The sequence below is a fragment of the Syngnathus typhle genome, linkage group LG20, assembly GCF_033458585.1.
Source record: "Syngnathus typhle isolate RoL2023-S1 ecotype Sweden linkage group LG20, RoL_Styp_1.0, whole genome shotgun sequence".
Taxonomy (NCBI): Eukaryota; Metazoa; Chordata; class Actinopteri; order Syngnathiformes; family Syngnathidae; genus Syngnathus; species Syngnathus typhle.
In genome coordinates this window covers 2923809-2941901 of record NC_083757.1, presented here as the reverse complement: position 1 = coordinate 2941901, position 18093 = coordinate 2923809, and the positions used below count along the sequence as shown (strand labels likewise).

The following is an 18093-nucleotide window of genomic DNA, read 5'->3' as shown; positions in this document are numbered from 1 at the left end:
CTGCTGGGGCCATTTTGTACTGCACCCATCCCAACTTCTATGTGGCGGATGTCTTTTGAATTTTTTTTTTTAAAAAGTGTTTAAAAATACGCATCACGTCATGAGACTGCGCATTATTATGACTGCCACCGAAATAGTTTGAGGATAAATAACAGTAAAACCAAAACAAAAAAACAATACGTGTGTGCAGTCAAACGTTACGGTTAAATGTTTCATTTTCTTGGCAACAGTTGAATAACAAAGTACTTTTTAAAAATCATTTCTAAAATAATATTGCGTCGCCTAATGGTTTGACCCTCTATTGTCATTTGTCACCAGACACATAATGCTACACAAAAGGGAGAAAGAAGGGAATGTAGTACCTTTGCAGAAAATGTCGGCGGTGAGATGTGCAGGTAGACGACCAGCAGCCGACGTGGAACCATTTGCTGTTGAGTGGAAGAAGTATAAAACTACATTTAAGTCAAACACTTTCGTTGATTCACGATTGATTGACACAGCTGAGTGCTACTTGTAGGCGTGCTAGCCACCTTTGTTGATATTGTTTACGATAGCTCGCTAGCTTCCAGTGACGTAACGAATAACAACAAACAAACTGAAAAAGCTCGTGTTTAGTATCCTCCTAAATTGTGTACATACGTGCATTTACAGATAAACGGCAACCGGTATTACTTACTCAAAACATAACTCGTAGTCACCCGAAGGAAGACCTGCTCAGTGCTCAGTGAAGCGGTGTACGGTACCCGAGAAAGGTCATTATATTAAAATGTGCACAAACAGTTATAAATACCACAGAAGACCTATCAGACTGGTGCAAATATATAATCGTGCAAATTCATAACGAACAAACGAATGCCATTATGAAAAAAATAATTTAAAGAAAATAGATTGAGAAATAAAAAACATTTTACGCAACAAACCTATATTCACACATGCAGCCATAAATGTACGTGTCAAACTTTTAGTCATTCGTAAACCTATCACAAAGATTGCCGACGCCGCATATTGTACTTCTGGGTTACGTTCCGAGTTCTTCCTCTGAGAGCTTTTCAACGTAACAGTTATTCGATACATTTAAACGTAAAACGGGATTACATGCACAAGTTCAAACATTAACCTTCGGTTTCCGTGAGGACGGACTTCTGGCCGCTCGGCTGCCCCGGTGCCAGTGTGAAATACATTCGCAAAAAGTGACTATGTTACTACTGGACGTGGCTCTTTGGGTTGCTTTGGCGTTCACGTGGGGCTTCGATCAAACCGAGGCTGTTACTTCGGACTCTACATACGTCGCTGCTGTCTACGAACACCGCGTGATTTTCAACCCGGACCCCCATACCCCACTATCTCGGCTGGATGCTCTTCATCACATGCGCAAGAATTTGGCCGTATACGAGGAGCAAGCCGCTCTGGCTGCCCGGCAGGTACTGCATTTTATATTGGTGGAAGCCCCCTTTGAAACGTTAAGTAAATATAATTAAAAATATCCATCAAATATATTTGACTTGAATATAAAACAGGTTTATGTACCTTGTGTATCAGGGCGCCCAGATCATTGTCTTTCCAGAGGATGGTCTTCAAGGTTTCAACTTTAGTCGTTCATCAATTTCCAGCTACCTAGAGACCATTCCTGACCCCCAAGAGGAGACGTGGAACCCATGCACGGAACCAGGAAGGTTTAATAATACAGAGGTGCACAAGGGTGTTATTTTTCATGCGATTAAACGTCTTAGTGACATTTACTTGAAGGTGTGTTTTGCGCTTACCAGATTCAGCAGCAGTTGAGCTGCATGGCTCGCCGCCACAACCTTTACGTGGTGGCCAACATGGCTGACTCGCAACCGTGCCCCCTCCAGACAGACCCTGCGTCTTCTTGTCCCACAAATGGACGCTGGCAATTCAACACCAATGTGGTTTTCAGGTGAGAAAACGTCAACAGTACTATCCACGGTGTAGAGACTCCAAAATGTTCTCACACAGGTCTGACGGACTGCTGGTGGCACGTTACCATAAGCAAAATCTTTATTTTGAGGAAGCTTTTGACACACCGCCACGGCCTGAGATCATCAGTTTTGAGACCCCTTTTGCTGGGAGGTTTGGCCTCATCACCTGCTTTGACATCCTCTTCTATGAGCCCAAAGTCCCTCTGCTGGAGAGGGTGAGACAACACTTAGTTTAAATGATTGGCTGAAGTCCCACACATGCCCTGCATGTCAAAATCAGGTGGCATAGACCAGATGTTAAAAAAGAACCTACCTTTGCAAAGATTAGATAGCATGGAACATCATTTGTTCATTTTAATCCTTCAATGTCATCATCCAGGGTGTGCGTCAGCTGATCTTCCCCACAGCCTGGATGAACCAGCTGCCTCTCTTGGACACCATCCAGTTTCAGCAGGCGTTCAGCCTGGGCGCTCAGGTCACACTGCTCGCCGCCAACATTCGCAGTGACCGCCTCATCATGACAGGAAGTGGCATCTACACTCCTTTTGCAGCCACCTCTCACCACGCGCAGAGCGGAGACCCTGAGGAGGGCCGCTTGCTGGTGGCCAGAATCCCCGTGTTGGGTGCCCACTCACAATACGGCCAAGTCAAGGAGACAGCCGTAGATTCAGGCTACTGTCACCATGACGACTGTCCTCTCTCTATGCCCCATTCATCCACCTTCACCTCCACCATGATGCATGATCCATTTAAATTTGCCCTCCTTAATGGCACAGAAGGCAACCTGAAGGTGTGTGACGGAGCTTTTTGTTGCCGCCTGCAGTTCCAGCGTTCTCCGCAAAGTGACAGTGATGAACTCTACGCACTGGGAGCTTTTGCTGGAACGCACACTGTCAACGGACGATATGCTGTACAGGTACATTGCAAAAACTGGGCTAACAAAAAAAAAAAAAAAGAGAATATAACATAGCACAATACCAACTAGTGTATTTATACTACCTACAACACAAGACTTTTGAGTAAGAAAAAAAAATGGAATCATACCACATGCATTAACATGTCTGACACTTATTTTGACCCACCAAACTGTGTTTACAGGTATGCGCGGTGGTCCGTTGTGCTGGGTCTGAAGCCAGCTCCTGCGGACAAGAAGTGGAAGAGGCGGAGACAAAAATAGACTTTGTTCTGGTGGGAGAATTCGGGACCAAATATGTGTACCCATCAGTGCTGGTGAGCCGTTACGTCCTGGAGCAGCCAGAACGTGTCGAGAGAAGCACAGATGGAAAAGTGACCATGAAACATTTGAACACGGACGGAGGGCTGGTCACTGCATGCTTGTACGGACGCGTCTATCAACTGGATAACAAATGAGCCTCTGCCAGTCTGTCAGAAAGAAACAAAACATTAACTGTGCAGTCAACTGAGATGTCGGATGAGAATTGTTTGGAAAAAATCATGAATAGTTAATAAAAACAAATATCTTTATTTTGACTTCTTCTTTACAAACATTGCACCAAATAGTCTTCATCCCCTTCAGGAAAGGTGCTTATTCCTGAAAAGGCAATATTTAATAATTACTCACTCATGCACATACTCACTCAAACATCAAGTCGTTGGGGCTGCTGATTCCATAACAATCCTTCATAAAAAGAAGTTGAATGCACTCCCTTTTCTAAGCATTCATTCCGGTTCCTCTCAATTCAAATTCATACAAGCTTCAATAGGAACCTCTCTAGTGGTTCGCCAAGATCTGTGTGTCAAAGTTGTCTGAAGATCTAAAAATATAACATGCCCAAAAGCAAGGCTTGTCATTCACTCACCTGGTCCCATTTAGAATATGCAAGTTTGTGTTCATTAGTCCTCGGATATTCTCTTCACTAAAACGTTTGGAAAGTATTGAAGGTTCCTACAATTGCCATCAGAGAGGCGATATTAATCATCTGGTAAATCCCTGGTGAAAGACCAGGTAGCAAATGCCTGCCACTGGTTCCCCAAAGAAATGTAGTGTACTGTTTCTGTGAGCGAATAAAGTAAGCATTGCATTATTTAAAGGTCTATCAAAAAGATGGTTTCATTGAATTTAGTTTCTATTTGCATTTACCCCCTTCTTTTGTGTTTTCTATGTGTCAGTGATCTGTTAAGGTTCCTGAGTGACACACTGGCCTTCAACGCTACGGGGAGTGGCCGCAGTCCTCAGTAGGTCTCTGAATCCGAGTCGTTCAGTTCTTCATCGGTCGTGACGCTGGAGAGGGGGCGCTCGGGTCGGCAGTACGTCGTGCGGTCCGGCCTTAGAGTAGGAAGGGTGTCAAAGGCCACGCCCTTCGCCACGTGATTGGACACGGGGTGATGGTTGATGACCGTGTGAGGGAGGGAAAAGACGGGCAGAGTTGCTATGGTGACCATGGGCGAGGCGGGCATCATGGAGTTGAGGATGAGCGCCAGGCAGTCGGCCACGTCGCGGGTGGGGGCGCAGGCCAGAGCAGGTGTGTAACCTAAAGACGGGCGAGGGCGTGAAGACGGAGGAACTGTTTGTTTCAAACGTGGATGCTCACCATTCTCATCCACAGCTTGCACACTTGCTCCTTTGCCCAGAAGTTCCTGGACAACAACTGTTAATCCGTTTTTGGCTGCAACGTGGAGTGGCCTGCGAGGAAGGGTAAGAGAAGATAAAATTAGTGGAAAGGTGAGGAAGAACGTCTGCTGTGAGTTAACAGAGACATACGTGCGCAGAGAGGCGTTGGTGCAGTTAATGAGATTCTTATCTCTGATCTTCTCCAGGATCAGCAAGGCACACGTCTCATGACCCTGACAGAGACAAAATGGTGCACCGTTAGCAAAGTGCCATACTGCGTACTTATTGGAAACCGTTATATTGACTACTATATTGCGTTACCTTGCTACAAGCCAAGTGTAAGGCTGTGTTCCTGTCGATGTCCTGCAGAGCAAAGTCTGCCTTGCTGCTGCTCACCAACACCTCTGCAACGCGACACAGTTACATAACGCAGCTCGCAAAGTCAAAAAGGGGAACATCGTGCCTGCACTGACCGACGGCGTTGGTTTGCCCGTTGAGAGCTGCCATCATCAGCGGCGTCCTACGTGTGTGCGTGTCCGCAATGTTGGCCTGAGCTCGGTGACTGAGCAGCAGGGAAATGCACTCGACGCGATCTGCGAAAGCGGCAGCGTGAAGCGGGGACCTGAATCAGCGCAAACATGGTAAGTGGTGTCACAACCAAAATAGCAATTAAGTACATTCCATATGCTAAATTTGTCATCACTTTGTGCCTCTCACCTGCCCTTGGAGTCGGTGGAGTCGATGATGTTTGCCCCGAGGGAATCGATTAACATCTCAGCAACTCCTTCGTTGTCGTTCATACTGAAGCACACAACACCCACAGTCACTGGCGCCTGTGACCGCATCAGGCATTCATGAGCATCAATGATACTATTTGCTTACACTGCGCAGTGCAACGGGCTGAACGTGTTGCCTTTTATCTTCCGGAAGGCTTCCTGCTCTAACAACAACTCTACACAAGCATCACATCCTAAAACAAAGAAAAAAAACATGATTTAACTTCAAATGTGATTTCAGTTAAGCTTTCAGCTTCTAGATGAGCTTGAGTACCGACCGCTGTAGCAGGCCCAGTGTAGCGGCGTGTAGCCTTTGTTGTCAGTTTGCTGCAAGAGAGCATTGGAGGTGCCGGGCGCCTGCAGCATAGCACCAAGGACGCCCACACGACCACAGGCGGACGCCAAGTGAAGAGGGGAGAGACCGCGAATGTCCTTCACACATGCGCTGGCCCCTCGCTGGAGGAGAGCCTCCACACACTCCTCCTGGCCTGTCACCGCCTGTGTCGACGTAACAAAGTTCAAATGTTAAACGAGCCCTTTGGCGATACATCCTAATAGGATAGCGGCAGCGGCGCAATATGTTAGAATGATTCCACACCAACTAACGTGATTTATCTCACCCCTCGGTGGAGGGCCGTCCTGCCCCAGCGGTCTTGGACCTGGACATTGGCTCCTTGACTGAGCAGCGAATACACACACTCAGTGTGTCCATTCAGCACAGCCAACATCAGCGGGGTCCTTCATATTAACACACACAGATACATACAAACCATGCCTGTTGATTTGGACTCTAGTCAAAGTGTCGGCATTAATCTTTTTCAAAAGAAAGCCAGCATGACGAAATAATCTTTTCGTAACTCACTGCTTGTTGACATCTAGTGCGTCCAAATTGATGTGCTGGTCATTGTTGCTCATGAGGAGTCGCAGGCACCCCGAGTGGCCATTTATAACTGTGACACGCAGAATAATGATTGGATTTAAATAAAACACATTTGAATAAATGAATACAACGGCACGGATGAAACTATTGGCATTTCTTTGTTTGTTTTACCTGCAGCATGTAGAGCCGTCATTTTGTGGGAGTAATCAAAGGCCATAGGTGAGGCGCCGCGGTGCAGTAGCAGCGAGACACACTCCTGGTGACCTCTGGAGCAGGCCAGGCTGAGAGGGGTGCGGCCTTGAGGGTTACACACGTCCACATCTGGCATGGAGGACAAGAGGACTTCTAAGGCTCCGCAGTGTCCGTGATAAGCCTGGTTCAATAAAGAGAAAAATCATCTGGTATTTTCGCCAACTAGTATCAGCCAATTAATCAATAGAGCCGGAATCGTGGATCACAAACGACCCAAAAAAAAAAATCCTTGCTCTCACCGCCAAGTGGAGCGGACTGATTTGCCCGTGGCTCTCAGAGTCACTTGGGAAGTCTGTTCCTGAAGACTCCATTAGCTGAAGAAAAAAAAAAGAATGGTAGAATGGAATATAACTGAAGTCAGATCCAGGAATACATTCCAACGTTATACCACGGGAGGAAGACTGATTAAATATACTTTTCCAGTCATTCAAAACCACAACTAAATAGCTTAGTCTTGATTAGATTTTGTTCAACCCTACTTCCCTTTGTTGTGACATTGATTTTTAGTTAACACTTGGAGCAATTCCTCATCTGTCCAACAGAAGGTGATATTTCACAGAGGCCCATGCGCATGACCCTCAAGAACTCAATCAAGTATTCTTACCACGTCAAGAGGCGTTTCACTTGCCATCTAAAGAAAGCACAAACAAGGCAGTTTATATTCATTTCAATGAATAATTTCAACTTGTGATGCTTTTTCTACACACTGACTGAGATACACACCAGCTCCAGTGAGAGTGTGCGGCCATAGGCTGATGCATAGTGGACAGCACTGTACCCCTGTTGGTCCCTTACACCTGGCTCAGCATTGTTCCTCAAAAGGTATTCCACGCATCTATGACAATCCAAAACATAAGAATGTGTACTGAGCAGTCTAGCAATGAAGACGTGTGAGGTGTTAATTCGATATGGTACTTTGCATCGGTGTCGGCCGCAGCGGCGTAGTGCAGGGGGCCGCAGCCTCTCTGGTCCAGCTCATTGACGCTTGCCCCGGAGCCCACCAGGGCAAACACACAGTGGTAATTACAGTTGGCCGATGCATAATGAAGTGGAGTCCTGTGATGGTGAGGGGGATGGCGTCATTTATATTGTGGGCAAGTTAAGATTTTTTTTCTGCCCTTTCTGCACTCATTTAGCTTTGGTTTTATTCCTACCACAGTCATGTCTAGGCCGGACTGCGGTTATTAGCTTACCGTCCATAGTTGTCTTTTTTGTTAAAGTCTGCTCCAACGTTTAGCAGCAGATTCAGGCACTCCAAGTTCCTGAACAGTTAGAAAAAAAAGCTTTCCATTAAATGATTATTTTATTTATTATCATACGCACTCCAAAAAAGATGGATAAAATAAGGACTTACCCTCCAGCTGCAGCAGCATGTAGACAGGTCCGTCCGTAATCATCGGGAGTGTCAATGTCAAATCCTGAGACAAATAAGCTGTCAACTACGGTGATGCCATGGCCTTGGAAAGGTGTCAACATGAATGTACCTGAGGACAGCAGCTTCCTGCAGCCATCGGGGAAGCCGGTGAGAGCTGCCATGTGTAGCGGGAACATCCCGTGAATACCTTTCCTGGAGTGATAAAGCAAAGAGAAGAAAGATATGGATGGCAGAAAGACAGACATGGTACCTTGGGTTTTAGGACACATTCTCTATCCTTCTTTGTATTTTGGTCACAGTAGCTGAACTGTAGTAAAATGACTGACTTGGCAAGGCAGGCTCTGTGCTTGACGAGCGCTGTGATGATGAGCTCGTGGCCGTAGCGTGCGGCGATGTGAAGGGCGGTGTTTCTGTCCCTGTCCACGCAATCAATCTCGGCTCCTGCACAAACAAAACACATCAGACACGCTGCTCCTGTTACAACAACCAACCAATCATTTGGCTTACCATTTTGTATGAGGGCCTGAGAGCAGGAGAACCTGCCATGGGTAGCTGCCATGTGGAGGGGCGTCTTTCCATCCTTACTCTGCACAGATAGACAACAGCATTGTGGACATAAATACGAAGCCTCAGTACAGTATCAGCATTGCAGCACATCAGCCAAGTTGGCTCAGGTTTTGCTCCTGTAATGTGATGGCAAAACTGAGCTATCTGTGAATATATATGTCATGCCTGCAGGGAGCTCACCCGCATGTTGATGTGGGCCCCATGGGCCAACAGTAGCTCTTGGCACAGTGCCCCTTGGCGTGAGGAGGAGGCAAAATGGAGGGCAGAGAATCCCCTCTCATTGACCTAGAGCAAAGGAACAAATCCCCAAATTCAAAACACATACTTAGCAGGTTTCCTTTTGAACACAAATGCCCGCACGCACGCACGCACACACAAACCTGGTTGACGCCAGCTCCCGCCTTGATGAGCTCAATGACCACCACATCCTGGCCGTTATAACACGCCAGGTGGAGTGGAGTGTTGCCGTAGGCATTCGCGACATTCACCTAAGAAAAACACATTGTGCAGACTTTAATCTCTTTCCGGCGTCATTGCTTGGTGGGAACCACTCAAAGTGCTGACCTGGACCCCCAAGCCCAGCAGGTAGTGTACAGTACCACACATCCCGCTGGAAGCAGCTGCATGCAGCGGGGTGTAGGCCTTCTTGTCTTTACAGTCCACCTCAGCTCCACTGCTCACCAGTAACTTAACGACCTCAAGGTGACCTGCAACACACACGGAAATGATTGTTTTTGTTCATACAATAGGTTAATGATAAACTTAACAGGAAGTGTTATGTTATCAGCAAGAGACCCTGGAATCATCTTACCCATGTAGGCAGCCCAGTGAATGGCCCTCCTATCCTTCTTGTCGAATGCATTGATGTTCGCGCCTCTTGACAGCAGCAACTTCACCATCTGGAACCCAAAAGTAAACAAATATCCACTACTGCGTACATATGAAAGTCCTCTCTTGTGAAGGAGAAGCCAACCTCCATGTGTCCACTAAAGGCAGCGTGGTGCAGAGCGGTGCGTCCTGCCCGGTCCGACACGTTGACATTGCTGAGCAGCGGGACTAACGCTTCGGCGCAGCGCACGGCCTTGTTGCCCGCCGCTACGTGAAGTGGCGTCTGCCAGTTCTTGTCCCTGGCGTTGACATCGGCGCTATGCTTCAGCAGCACGGCCACGGCATCCTGCGCAGACAGTGATCACGGGGAACATTGAGAGGATGCTTTTTCAAAGACAGAAATGTGGGGCTGTTGATCAAGCGGAGACGTGAACGTGTGTTTAGAAAATGATTACCTCGCTGCATGAAGCCACCGCACGGTGAAGTGGGGTCAACCATTTGTTATCTTTGGCATTAACTCTGGCTCCTTGGAAGACAATAGCAGATTACAGCACCTTCGTTCAATCGGAATTATTTAAATGTTAAAAAAAACAAAGGGCAGATCTGTTTGGTTCAATGACTGGGAGTGGGTGGGGTCTATTGAGCCAATGGTGTCCGGGGGATTTAAAACTCCCTTGATCCACGTGGACGTGGCTCTGGAGATTAAAATAGCCCTGAAAGTTACCGCACCTGTTACTTGCTCTGACCAATATTGAGGAACAGGGCAGCACACACGTAGGCACGAGTGTGCTCTAGTGCTCCGCCAATGCTGACGCCATGCCCCCACGTGTGCAGCTGACTGAGAGAAAGCCGAGAAGGTACAGACGGACCTTTCTCAGAGGATTTCAAAATCACTAGCAGCGTCACCCGTTGCTGTGACACCATGTCACAAGGCAATGAGTAGACAGCACTGGAGCATGTGACCGTAAAAGATGAAAAACAGGACATTCCAAAGAATGATTGGCTAAAGAGTCATTTCAGTGGCTTAATCGCATTTCATGGATCATCTCAGCGTTGCAGCTGAAGCTCAACATGCTTGAAGCTTTGCCGGAAGAACGACTTTCAATGAGGCATTTGCGGTGGTTTACCTGAGAGGATGAGCAGCTCAATGATCTCAGTGACACCCAGGTAGGCTGCAGCATGTAGTGGTGTCCTCTTTTCAGTATCCTGTTACGCAATACACACACAGGTGCATTATGCACATTATATAGAGAAAATGATGACTTTTTCTTTTTTACTACTTTGGTCATAGAGAGCTAATATATGGTCCTCCATTAGATCGTGTTAGACTCTGTAAGCATGACTAATGTTTCTCTGCGAGTGTCTAAAATGAACTCCAGCTACACAAAAGGCACTGTCAACACTCAATTCACTTAGTCGTGGCTCCCCTCCATCATTCCACCCCGCCGCAGCACCCTCCTCTCAAGCAGCAGAGGGCAATCATCAAAGTGGGGATATAAACAAGTGTCATGTGACGGCAATAGGTGTGTGTGTGTGTGTGTGTGTGTGTGTTGGGGGCTTGCTGACTCCAGGAAGAGCCTTTGTGATGACCCAAGCAATATTGACCATCAGAGAGAAAACCAAGGTTAGAGCAGAACCAGGTGGATAAGATATCCTTAAAGGCAGATCTCGGGGGGAAAAAGTGATAGGATATTTGTTATCGCAAATAGATAGCGGAGAAAACGCAGTGCTTGACTTACCTGAATATTGACATCCTCTTTCTTGAATATGAGGGCTCGAACTTCCTCTGGGTCGAAATTGAAGATGGCTCTGAGCAAGGATGGCTACAACAAGAACAACATACGGCCGTTATTTCCTGACTGTTATTACCGGCATTATTATTTTCAGTGAGCGTTATACAACAGCCATCTGTGTAAGAGTAGCACCACAACAATATTCCAGGGGGGAGGTCACAAATGTTTACACAAGCCAGATTTGTTTGAGGCAGAGAAGCATCTGCTGCAGTGTTGTCGGAAGCACACCTCATGTGAACCTGACAGGTTGTGAAAGGTCCTCAAATGCTTAACACAAGCGATCATTTGTTGATTAAAAGTACACACTACTTCAAAGTGCATTGTGGCTGCATAGCAATGTTTCAACGCTGGGTTTAGGAACTACAATGGCCTTGGCTTTAGTGATAATCTTTACAAACCAGGATTCATTATACTGCTGCTAAAATTAGCATGAGCGGAAGTGCACTATATTTTTATGCAATACGCTCAGTCAGTCAGTCTACTTACATAACTAATGTCACGTTTCAACTCAGGTGTGCCACGCAAGTAGACTTGACATCTCAACCAACATTTGCAAATTGAGTCAGCCAGCAATGGAGCCACAAAGACACGGTCATCTCACCTTGTCCTCTAGGGCATCAGCCCTTCTAGGGGCATGATGAGATCTGCGGTCTAGGGTCGATTTGGGCTGAGGAGGCGGGGGTGAAAACGAGGGCTCGTCCTCCTCCACCTCCTCCAGCACCACGATACAGACACGACTAGCCCGCTCCGACCGCATCGGGAAGCAGCCGACACGAATAAAGCAGTCCCCCTCTCACAAAAAACACACTGTTCCCGCTAACATATGTGCCCAGGGGTCACCAACAATTCCCAAAGACATTGCTTCTTCCTTAGAAACAACCAGTGCACATCCTGAGGAGAAATCCAAGCACTCCTAAAGCTCTGCAGCACGCCTCCTCTCCTCCTCGCTTGCTGCCGCTGTAAACAGAAGCGGCAGAGACAGCAGGGAATTCCTCTGCGTAATGGTGTCGGCAGGCAGCATGCGGCAGAATGACGGCGCTGCCTAGCGGCCGACACAAAGGTACGGGTCCTCGCGGGAACGCTCACAAAAGAGCACCGGTCGGTGCATGCGTGGGGATGCAATGCGCTTTTCAGCCAGACTGCTGAAGCCAGCTCTTTCCGGAGATGAGGCCAAGGGGGTGAGAGAGGCACTGAGTGGGGAATGGAGAAGGGGGGGTTGGTCAGCTACCTAAAGCTCTCCTGAAGACGAATGGAGAAAAAGAGGCAGAGGGCAATTGCAAGGAAGCCAGCTGCTTTATAAAACAATGTAAACAGAAGCAAAGATCCAAATTCATATTGGCAGATTTTGCTGTCTAAGTTCCAAGTACCACCTTTGAGTCTCGCTAAGTAGCATAAATCAGCAAAACAGCGCTAATGAATCCCAGATCAACGCATCTGTGCGTCCTGGTATTCCCTTTGGGTGTATTATCAGTGGCATCGCTTCAAAAGTCTCCTCATTAGGAAAGAGGAACAAGCAGCCTTTGTGAGAGACTGCGAGGGAAGCTAACAAGACCAGTCTGTGCGTGTTGTTGTCTGCATGCGTCATTCTGCCTCACATTCAACACACATCCTGAAAGAAGCAACCCTGCCAAACCGCACAAGCCCATTAAGTGAGCTGGAGCGCAGATGAGACAAACAGAGTAGGCCCAAATTATGAGTGGAATGGAATCACCCTCTGGCACTAATACATGAAGTAGCAAAACATAGAGAGCTGGGGTCAGTAACATGAGCCCAAAACGGGAGTTCTGTGAAAACGTGTGGCTCATAGTGTACAATGACCTCTGCTCTGACCCTGTGCCAACATCCACTGTGGGTAATGTAATCCTAGCTGGGACTCCAGCAAATTGCACAATGATGAAGACACACCAGGTATGTGTTGGAATCAAATACTTTTAGAATAGATTCCTGTACGGAGTTATCGGATAAAAGTTTACTTATTGTTTATTAATCAATTACTGTTGTCAACTTAAAACGTTGCCAAACTTTGAACATTCTCTGTCTTTTGCACGTTCTCCTCCAATTCCAGAAACTGCTCCATCTCATGAGGCTACAATCTCAAAAGTGACACAGGTACATGGCGCCCTCTAGTGGACAAACATCCACCCGTCGTGACAGTGACATTCACCCCTGAGTCAGTTCCGGTTCTTTCAATGTCTATTTCCAGCTTTGTCCGGTTTTCTGTCAGTAAATACCACAGAGAACAATACAGAATGAAGATGGGGAAATTAGTCATGCAATCTTCCGCCACTTTAATACATACCGGCTGTGTGGAGCAAGCATCTCGCATGAACAAGTTTTTAATCTGATCTATGATGCTACTCGCAACTAAAGTGAAGTTGTGCTAAAATCTGTTACTAGGTAATAATAATTTCACAAATACAATATAAAGGTATATCTATGACTCTTAGCTGCCACATCAAGACAGACACACATCTGAAACTCGTTGTGGGGACAAAAAGCAGTTACATAATCATATAGGAACTATGTTTATGCTTCTTGTTGTGAAACTGTAAAAACGGATGCCCCTTGACAAAGGAACCATCCATACAAAAGAAAAGATTCAGCATACTGAATAACTGTAGTATTTTAAATAAACTTTTGATTTTGAAGTGCCACAATCCAGTCAGCCTAGCGTAAAAATGTTCCTTTGTTAGTAAATATCTGTTCACTCGTTTGTTTACCGTTAGCCGCTAGCTTTTCAAGCTAGCGCTCGTGTACTAAACTGATGAACATTTGTTTTTACGCCTACATTTTTTATGTAATAAAACATGCGTAAGCAAGTTGATTCGCGTGAATTATCGTATTATTCACAGCAGCCTGCGCGAAGGCGTTCACTGCATAATAAAAATCAAGCTAGAAGGTCTGAACTTCGAAGAAAAGTACAACTAGACGTGTGGTTAATTTCAAAACAGTAATAACGTGACAGTACCTGATCTTGTATCTTCATCACCGCCATAACCCAAGTGTTATGGAAAAGCAATATTGTATATCGACCCGGTAATTGTTCGAGACTAACCTAACCGGGGAAAACACTGAATGAATTCGGAGCCCCCCTACCCCACATAAACGCCCCCCAACTTCCTTCCTGTTGTGCTTCATGTTTTTATTGAAAACAACGTAGTGCTGACGCCGTACGACGCCGTACGACATCGGTTTTTGCTTTCCAAAAAGGCGTGCGCGCTCCCGCGGCAGGGGGAACAAAATCTCACGGGGGAACCAGATCAAGCACAACACCTGTTGCCTCCTTCCTTCCTACCTTTCGCCTCAAGCCGAGCTGCGGCGTGCCGTGCAGCTGCAACGGTTGAAGGGTCGCGCGCACGTTTAACGAGACACTTCACTTGTTCTGCAGCACGGCGCACCTCGGGTTAGCGAGCAGCGTGACTAGGCGTGCGCGTGATTGTGATTGGGGGGGGGGGGGGGGGGACGTCACTATTCATTTGGATGTCATTGCAATTTTGCCTCATATCATTCTCTGCAAAAATAATATTATCTATCTAGCTATCAGTGATTCTCATAAAATACGACACTGTTATTATGAATAACAATCTCCATCACTTCAGTGCCTGCATATCAGATTAATGAAAGATGTTTATCTTATGGGATCACATCAAACGGCAAACATTCTGACCAAATATATCATCTTGAAGAATCGGTGAAAGCATACATCCAAATAAAGTAATCAAAACAGCAACACGGTGAGGGGTATCTGAAAATCAGAGCAGAGTTTTAACTCGCAAACACCTGGTAACAGAGGTGAGGAAACGGGAAACACCTCCTTAAAGTAAGCCTTAAGAACTTTACAGGTTAAGATTAGTCGCAAATAGGTGGTGCATCAATGTCCTTGAGCATCCTGCATTGTTTGAAAATGAGAATGGTCGCTAGTTTCAATCCCTGCTATGTGTACAAATCATATTCAAAATGCATTTTTTTACAATAAACTTGAGAGCCTCCCGTTCATTTTCAGTGGGAACAGTGTTGTTGGTCTCCCTTTTTTGCTAGTGCGTCATAGTCTGGAGTAAAATTTGTTGTGGCAATTCTTAGGCGAGATCCGAATACAATACAATTTGTTCAGGGTTGGCGGGCCGGATTAAACGGTCCCGTGGGCCGGATGTGGCCCGCGGGCCGTAGTTTGCCTACCCCTGTTCTAGAATATTCTAGCAGCATCTTGAAAGTTGAGTGAGTTTTTTTTTTTTTTTTTTCCGGACAAAGGAATCTTTGTTTGACGTCGAAGAAACCTCTATGATGTACGTTTCTTTGATACGTGCAGTCAGGCATTGGTGTAATTGGTGCCAGAAACCACTGCAAGCGCATCACAGGAAGATCTCTACATCGACAACGACCGTTCCATGAAAGTGGAGGACGCCGTCTTGGATTTACGCCTCACTGAATCCAAACACCGGGACCTGTTTAAGTAAGTTGCTGGAAAATATCCCCTGAACTCTTTTTTACCTTCTACTATTATTCCTGTCAGGTTCAGCTGGAAGGCGTTTGCCAGTCAGCGGTCCAAAGCAGCCACCAGCTGCGCCAGAAATTGAACGGGACCTTTATTACAACTTTGCGGCTGTTAAAAGTTTAATAAAAGGCGTTGTTTGCGATTCCCGTTTTTGCGACACTTAGCCACCGCAAAGTAGCTTTATGTGGCTTAATAAAGCAAGGAGTGAACCTTTTTTCTTAAACATTTGCGCGTCTGCGAGCGAGGTTAATATTAATATAATATTTAGTTTTTTTTCGACGTGTATTTACAAAGGAAACTTTGACGTGGAAGAAACCTCTATGACGTTTGTTATATCGTGGCCGTAATGACGCGCACACTCTCCAAGTTTAGAGGACTTTTTAATAGAACGACACACACACAGTACGTGCATGATACTGAGTCTTTCCTGGAACAGCAGAAGCGAGAAGAGATGGCGACACCAGAAAACACTCCTCCTGATGACCAGAGAAGTCATGATCGCAAAGTGGCTGACGCCATTAACGTGATAAAAAGCCAGCTTGAACACATTCAAAAAGAGGTAACCATTTATCATTTGGACCTTAGAATCTGTCTCAGCTGCAAAAGTTTAAAAAGTCTGTGTTGACACTAGTTTGCAGACCGTGATGCAAAAATGAAAGATCTGGAGGAGGCTCTGTCTACAGAGAGGGAGCGGAAGCGTCAACAACAAAGGTCTTTAGAACATACCACGTTTCCTCTCATAGGAATTAATGTCTCCACGTTTGTCCCCAGGGCATGCCAAACCATGTCGGCCCGCAAAAAGAGAAAACGTCCCAGCGAGGCTTCGAGCTTCCCCAGCAAAGATGTGGCTCATACTGACATCACCCAGCAGGCCTCTGCTAGCAGGCAGGGCACCATGAAATTTGACCGGCAAGACAAATATATCCGAATCTGGAATGACGCAGATGAGGTCAGTGGATTGATTGATTGATTGATTGAATATTTATTGATCCCCAGGGGTGGGGAAATTCAGGCCCCAGCAGTATCCATACCACAGAGTGGGTATACAAAAAACACACAGATGGCATGAGCGCAACTCAATAGGCTCTCACAAGGCTGCCACACAACGGCGCCACAAAGAAAGTCAGAAAGTGCACAAGATAAAAGCCATCAAAGCAAATCAAAGCTAAAAGACAAAGGAAAAAAAAGCAACAGCGGCCACCTAGCACCCCTCAATACAAGAGAACACCCCAAAACACACAAAATAGCCTCCACGGGGTCCATCGACAGGTGTAAGGGCAGTCCAGTTCAACGGCGCCCAATGGACCGTGGTGGTGAATCGGTGAAAACATCACAAAGCAGGCAAACGTGTGAGGAGCGTCCCGGGCACCCTGTCGGGGGACGTGCAGATGGCCACCACGGGGCTAGCATGGCGAAAGTCGTCGGTTCCGACGAGCACGAGGGAGCGGACTCCCCACAGGTGTTGCGGCTGCAAGGCCAATGCGAGGGACCCGGTCATCACTGGTCGGATAAGCAGGAAGCCGTCGTAGAGTTACGCCGGCCTCGACCGATGATCCCGGTCCGGTCCCAGGAAGAAAAAAATAAATAAAATAAAATATCCGATCCGAAGAGGTACCGAGGTGCGGTAGAAGGCACCAGCATCGCCGAATGGACAAAAAGACAGAAAGAAAAAGGAGAAAATAAGGAAATAAAGAGGAAAAGAGAGAACACTGCTGGGAGGCAGCCACTCACAGCGCCATACCAAGAGAAAAAAAAAAATGTGTCACATCTTACGAAATTTGTACATTTTCCAGTAACGACTAACCTGTTGAGATGAATTTCAACTATTAGGATCAGAATTTGGGGAACTGGCAGGTGCAGTGCCAGGTTGGATCTTCTGCTCCCATCATATTCAAGTTTCCCGCAGAATTAATCCTGAAGGCCGGCCAGACTGTCACGGTAATGTTTTATCTGGACGATCTCATATACAAGGTGCTCAATATTTCAATGACCATGCTGATCAGATCTGGGCGGCTGGTGCTGGCGGAAACCACAATCCTCCCTCTGAACTAGTCTCGGAGGCCGACTGGGAAACCGAAGGCCTGTTCCAGACTACCTTGATGAACGCCAACGGAGAGGTGACACATCTTTCAAGCGACAAGAAGCAATATTTCTCTTTTGACGTCCGTTTTTCTTCCAGGAAATGGCGAGAAGCAAATCTCCCGGCACACATTTGGAAGATGATGATGGAAATTTCGCTTCCACCTCGGGATAGAGGAATTTCGGTTTCTTTGTGTGTCAAGCAGACTTTGACTTTTGACGTGGTCACATTATAAAAATATGTTATAACAATACAATTAAATGGGCTTTTTTTTTTAAATAAAATCTGCTCCGACCTAAATTTAATTGAAATAATTGAAATAAAGTTGTTGTTCTTTAAAAATGATTGAATTTGTCTTTTTTCATTCTGTGTAATTACATTCTGCTGTATGCACCAAAAAAAAAAAAAAAGAGTGTAATATCGGTTTCATCAGTATATAATTGAAACCGGAAGGTATTCGGAAATCCCTGCGGTCAGTAGAATATATAACGGTGTCTTTTGAGAATTTCACTTATTAGATTGAACTACAGAAATGTCT

General features: G+C 46.2%; 3 protein-coding genes across 12 annotated transcripts; 2 read left to right on the top strand and 1 right to left on the bottom strand.

Moving 5' to 3' along the window:
* The first annotated feature begins 1196 nt into the window (after window positions 1-1196).
* On the top strand, window positions 1197-3991 carry btd (biotinidase). Its single transcript, XM_061266936.1, has 6 exons — window positions 1197-1421; window positions 1540-1689; window positions 1767-1918; window positions 1978-2155; window positions 2320-2856; window positions 3039-3991. Exons 1-6 carry the CDS (start codon window positions 1197-1199, stop codon window positions 3309-3311), a joined length of 1515 nt encoding a protein of 504 aa, XP_061122920.1. The 3' UTR covers window positions 3312-3991.
* LOC133144334 (serine/threonine-protein phosphatase 6 regulatory ankyrin repeat subunit A) lies at window positions 3404-14272 on the bottom strand. Of its 4 annotated transcripts, none has more exons than XM_061266933.1 (29): window positions 13952-14272; window positions 10930-11013; window positions 10318-10396; window positions 9646-9716; window positions 9336-9536; window positions 9174-9261; window positions 8927-9069; window positions 8743-8850; window positions 8543-8647; window positions 8303-8381; window positions 8122-8236; window positions 7905-7987; window positions 7775-7838; window positions 7614-7682; window positions 7336-7476; window positions 7144-7255; window positions 7025-7051; window positions 6660-6734; window positions 6340-6541; window positions 6151-6238; window positions 5909-6026; window positions 5567-5786; window positions 5395-5482; window positions 5230-5313; window positions 4986-5134; window positions 4834-4916; window positions 4663-4745; window positions 4493-4584; window positions 3404-4432 (listed from the first exon to the last, which is right to left on the bottom strand). In XM_061266933.1, the coding sequence occupies exons 1-29, from the start codon at window positions 13976-13978 to the stop codon at window positions 4134-4136; spliced, it is 3177 nt and encodes a 1058-aa protein (XP_061122917.1). In that variant the 5' UTR covers window positions 13979-14272; the 3' UTR covers window positions 3404-4133. The 4 variants fall into 4 exon arrangements, with proteins under 4 accessions (XP_061122917.1, XP_061122914.1, XP_061122915.1 ...); XM_061266930.1 differs by lacking the exon at window positions 13952-14272 and adding an exon at window positions 11585-11740; XM_061266931.1 differs by having other exon boundaries at window positions 7775-7987.
* LOC133144339 (lamin-A-like) lies at window positions 11905-17868 on the top strand. 7 transcript variants are annotated; one of them, XM_061266946.1, is made up of 8 exons: window positions 11905-12043; window positions 13049-13092; window positions 15290-15433; window positions 15915-16034; window positions 16107-16186; window positions 16247-16424; window positions 17306-17413; window positions 17479-17849. In XM_061266946.1, exons 4-8 carry the CDS (start codon window positions 15927-15929, stop codon window positions 17788-17790), a joined length of 786 nt encoding a protein of 261 aa, XP_061122930.1. In that variant the 5' UTR covers window positions 11905-12043; window positions 13049-13092; window positions 15290-15433; window positions 15915-15926; the 3' UTR covers window positions 17791-17849. The 7 variants fall into 7 exon arrangements, with proteins under 7 accessions (XP_061122930.1, XP_061122932.1, XP_061122929.1 ...); XM_061266948.1 differs by having other exon boundaries at window positions 15232-15433; XM_061266949.1 differs by lacking the exon at window positions 11905-12043 and adding an exon at window positions 12559-12891.
* The last annotated feature ends 225 nt before the right edge of the window (window positions 17869-18093 follow it).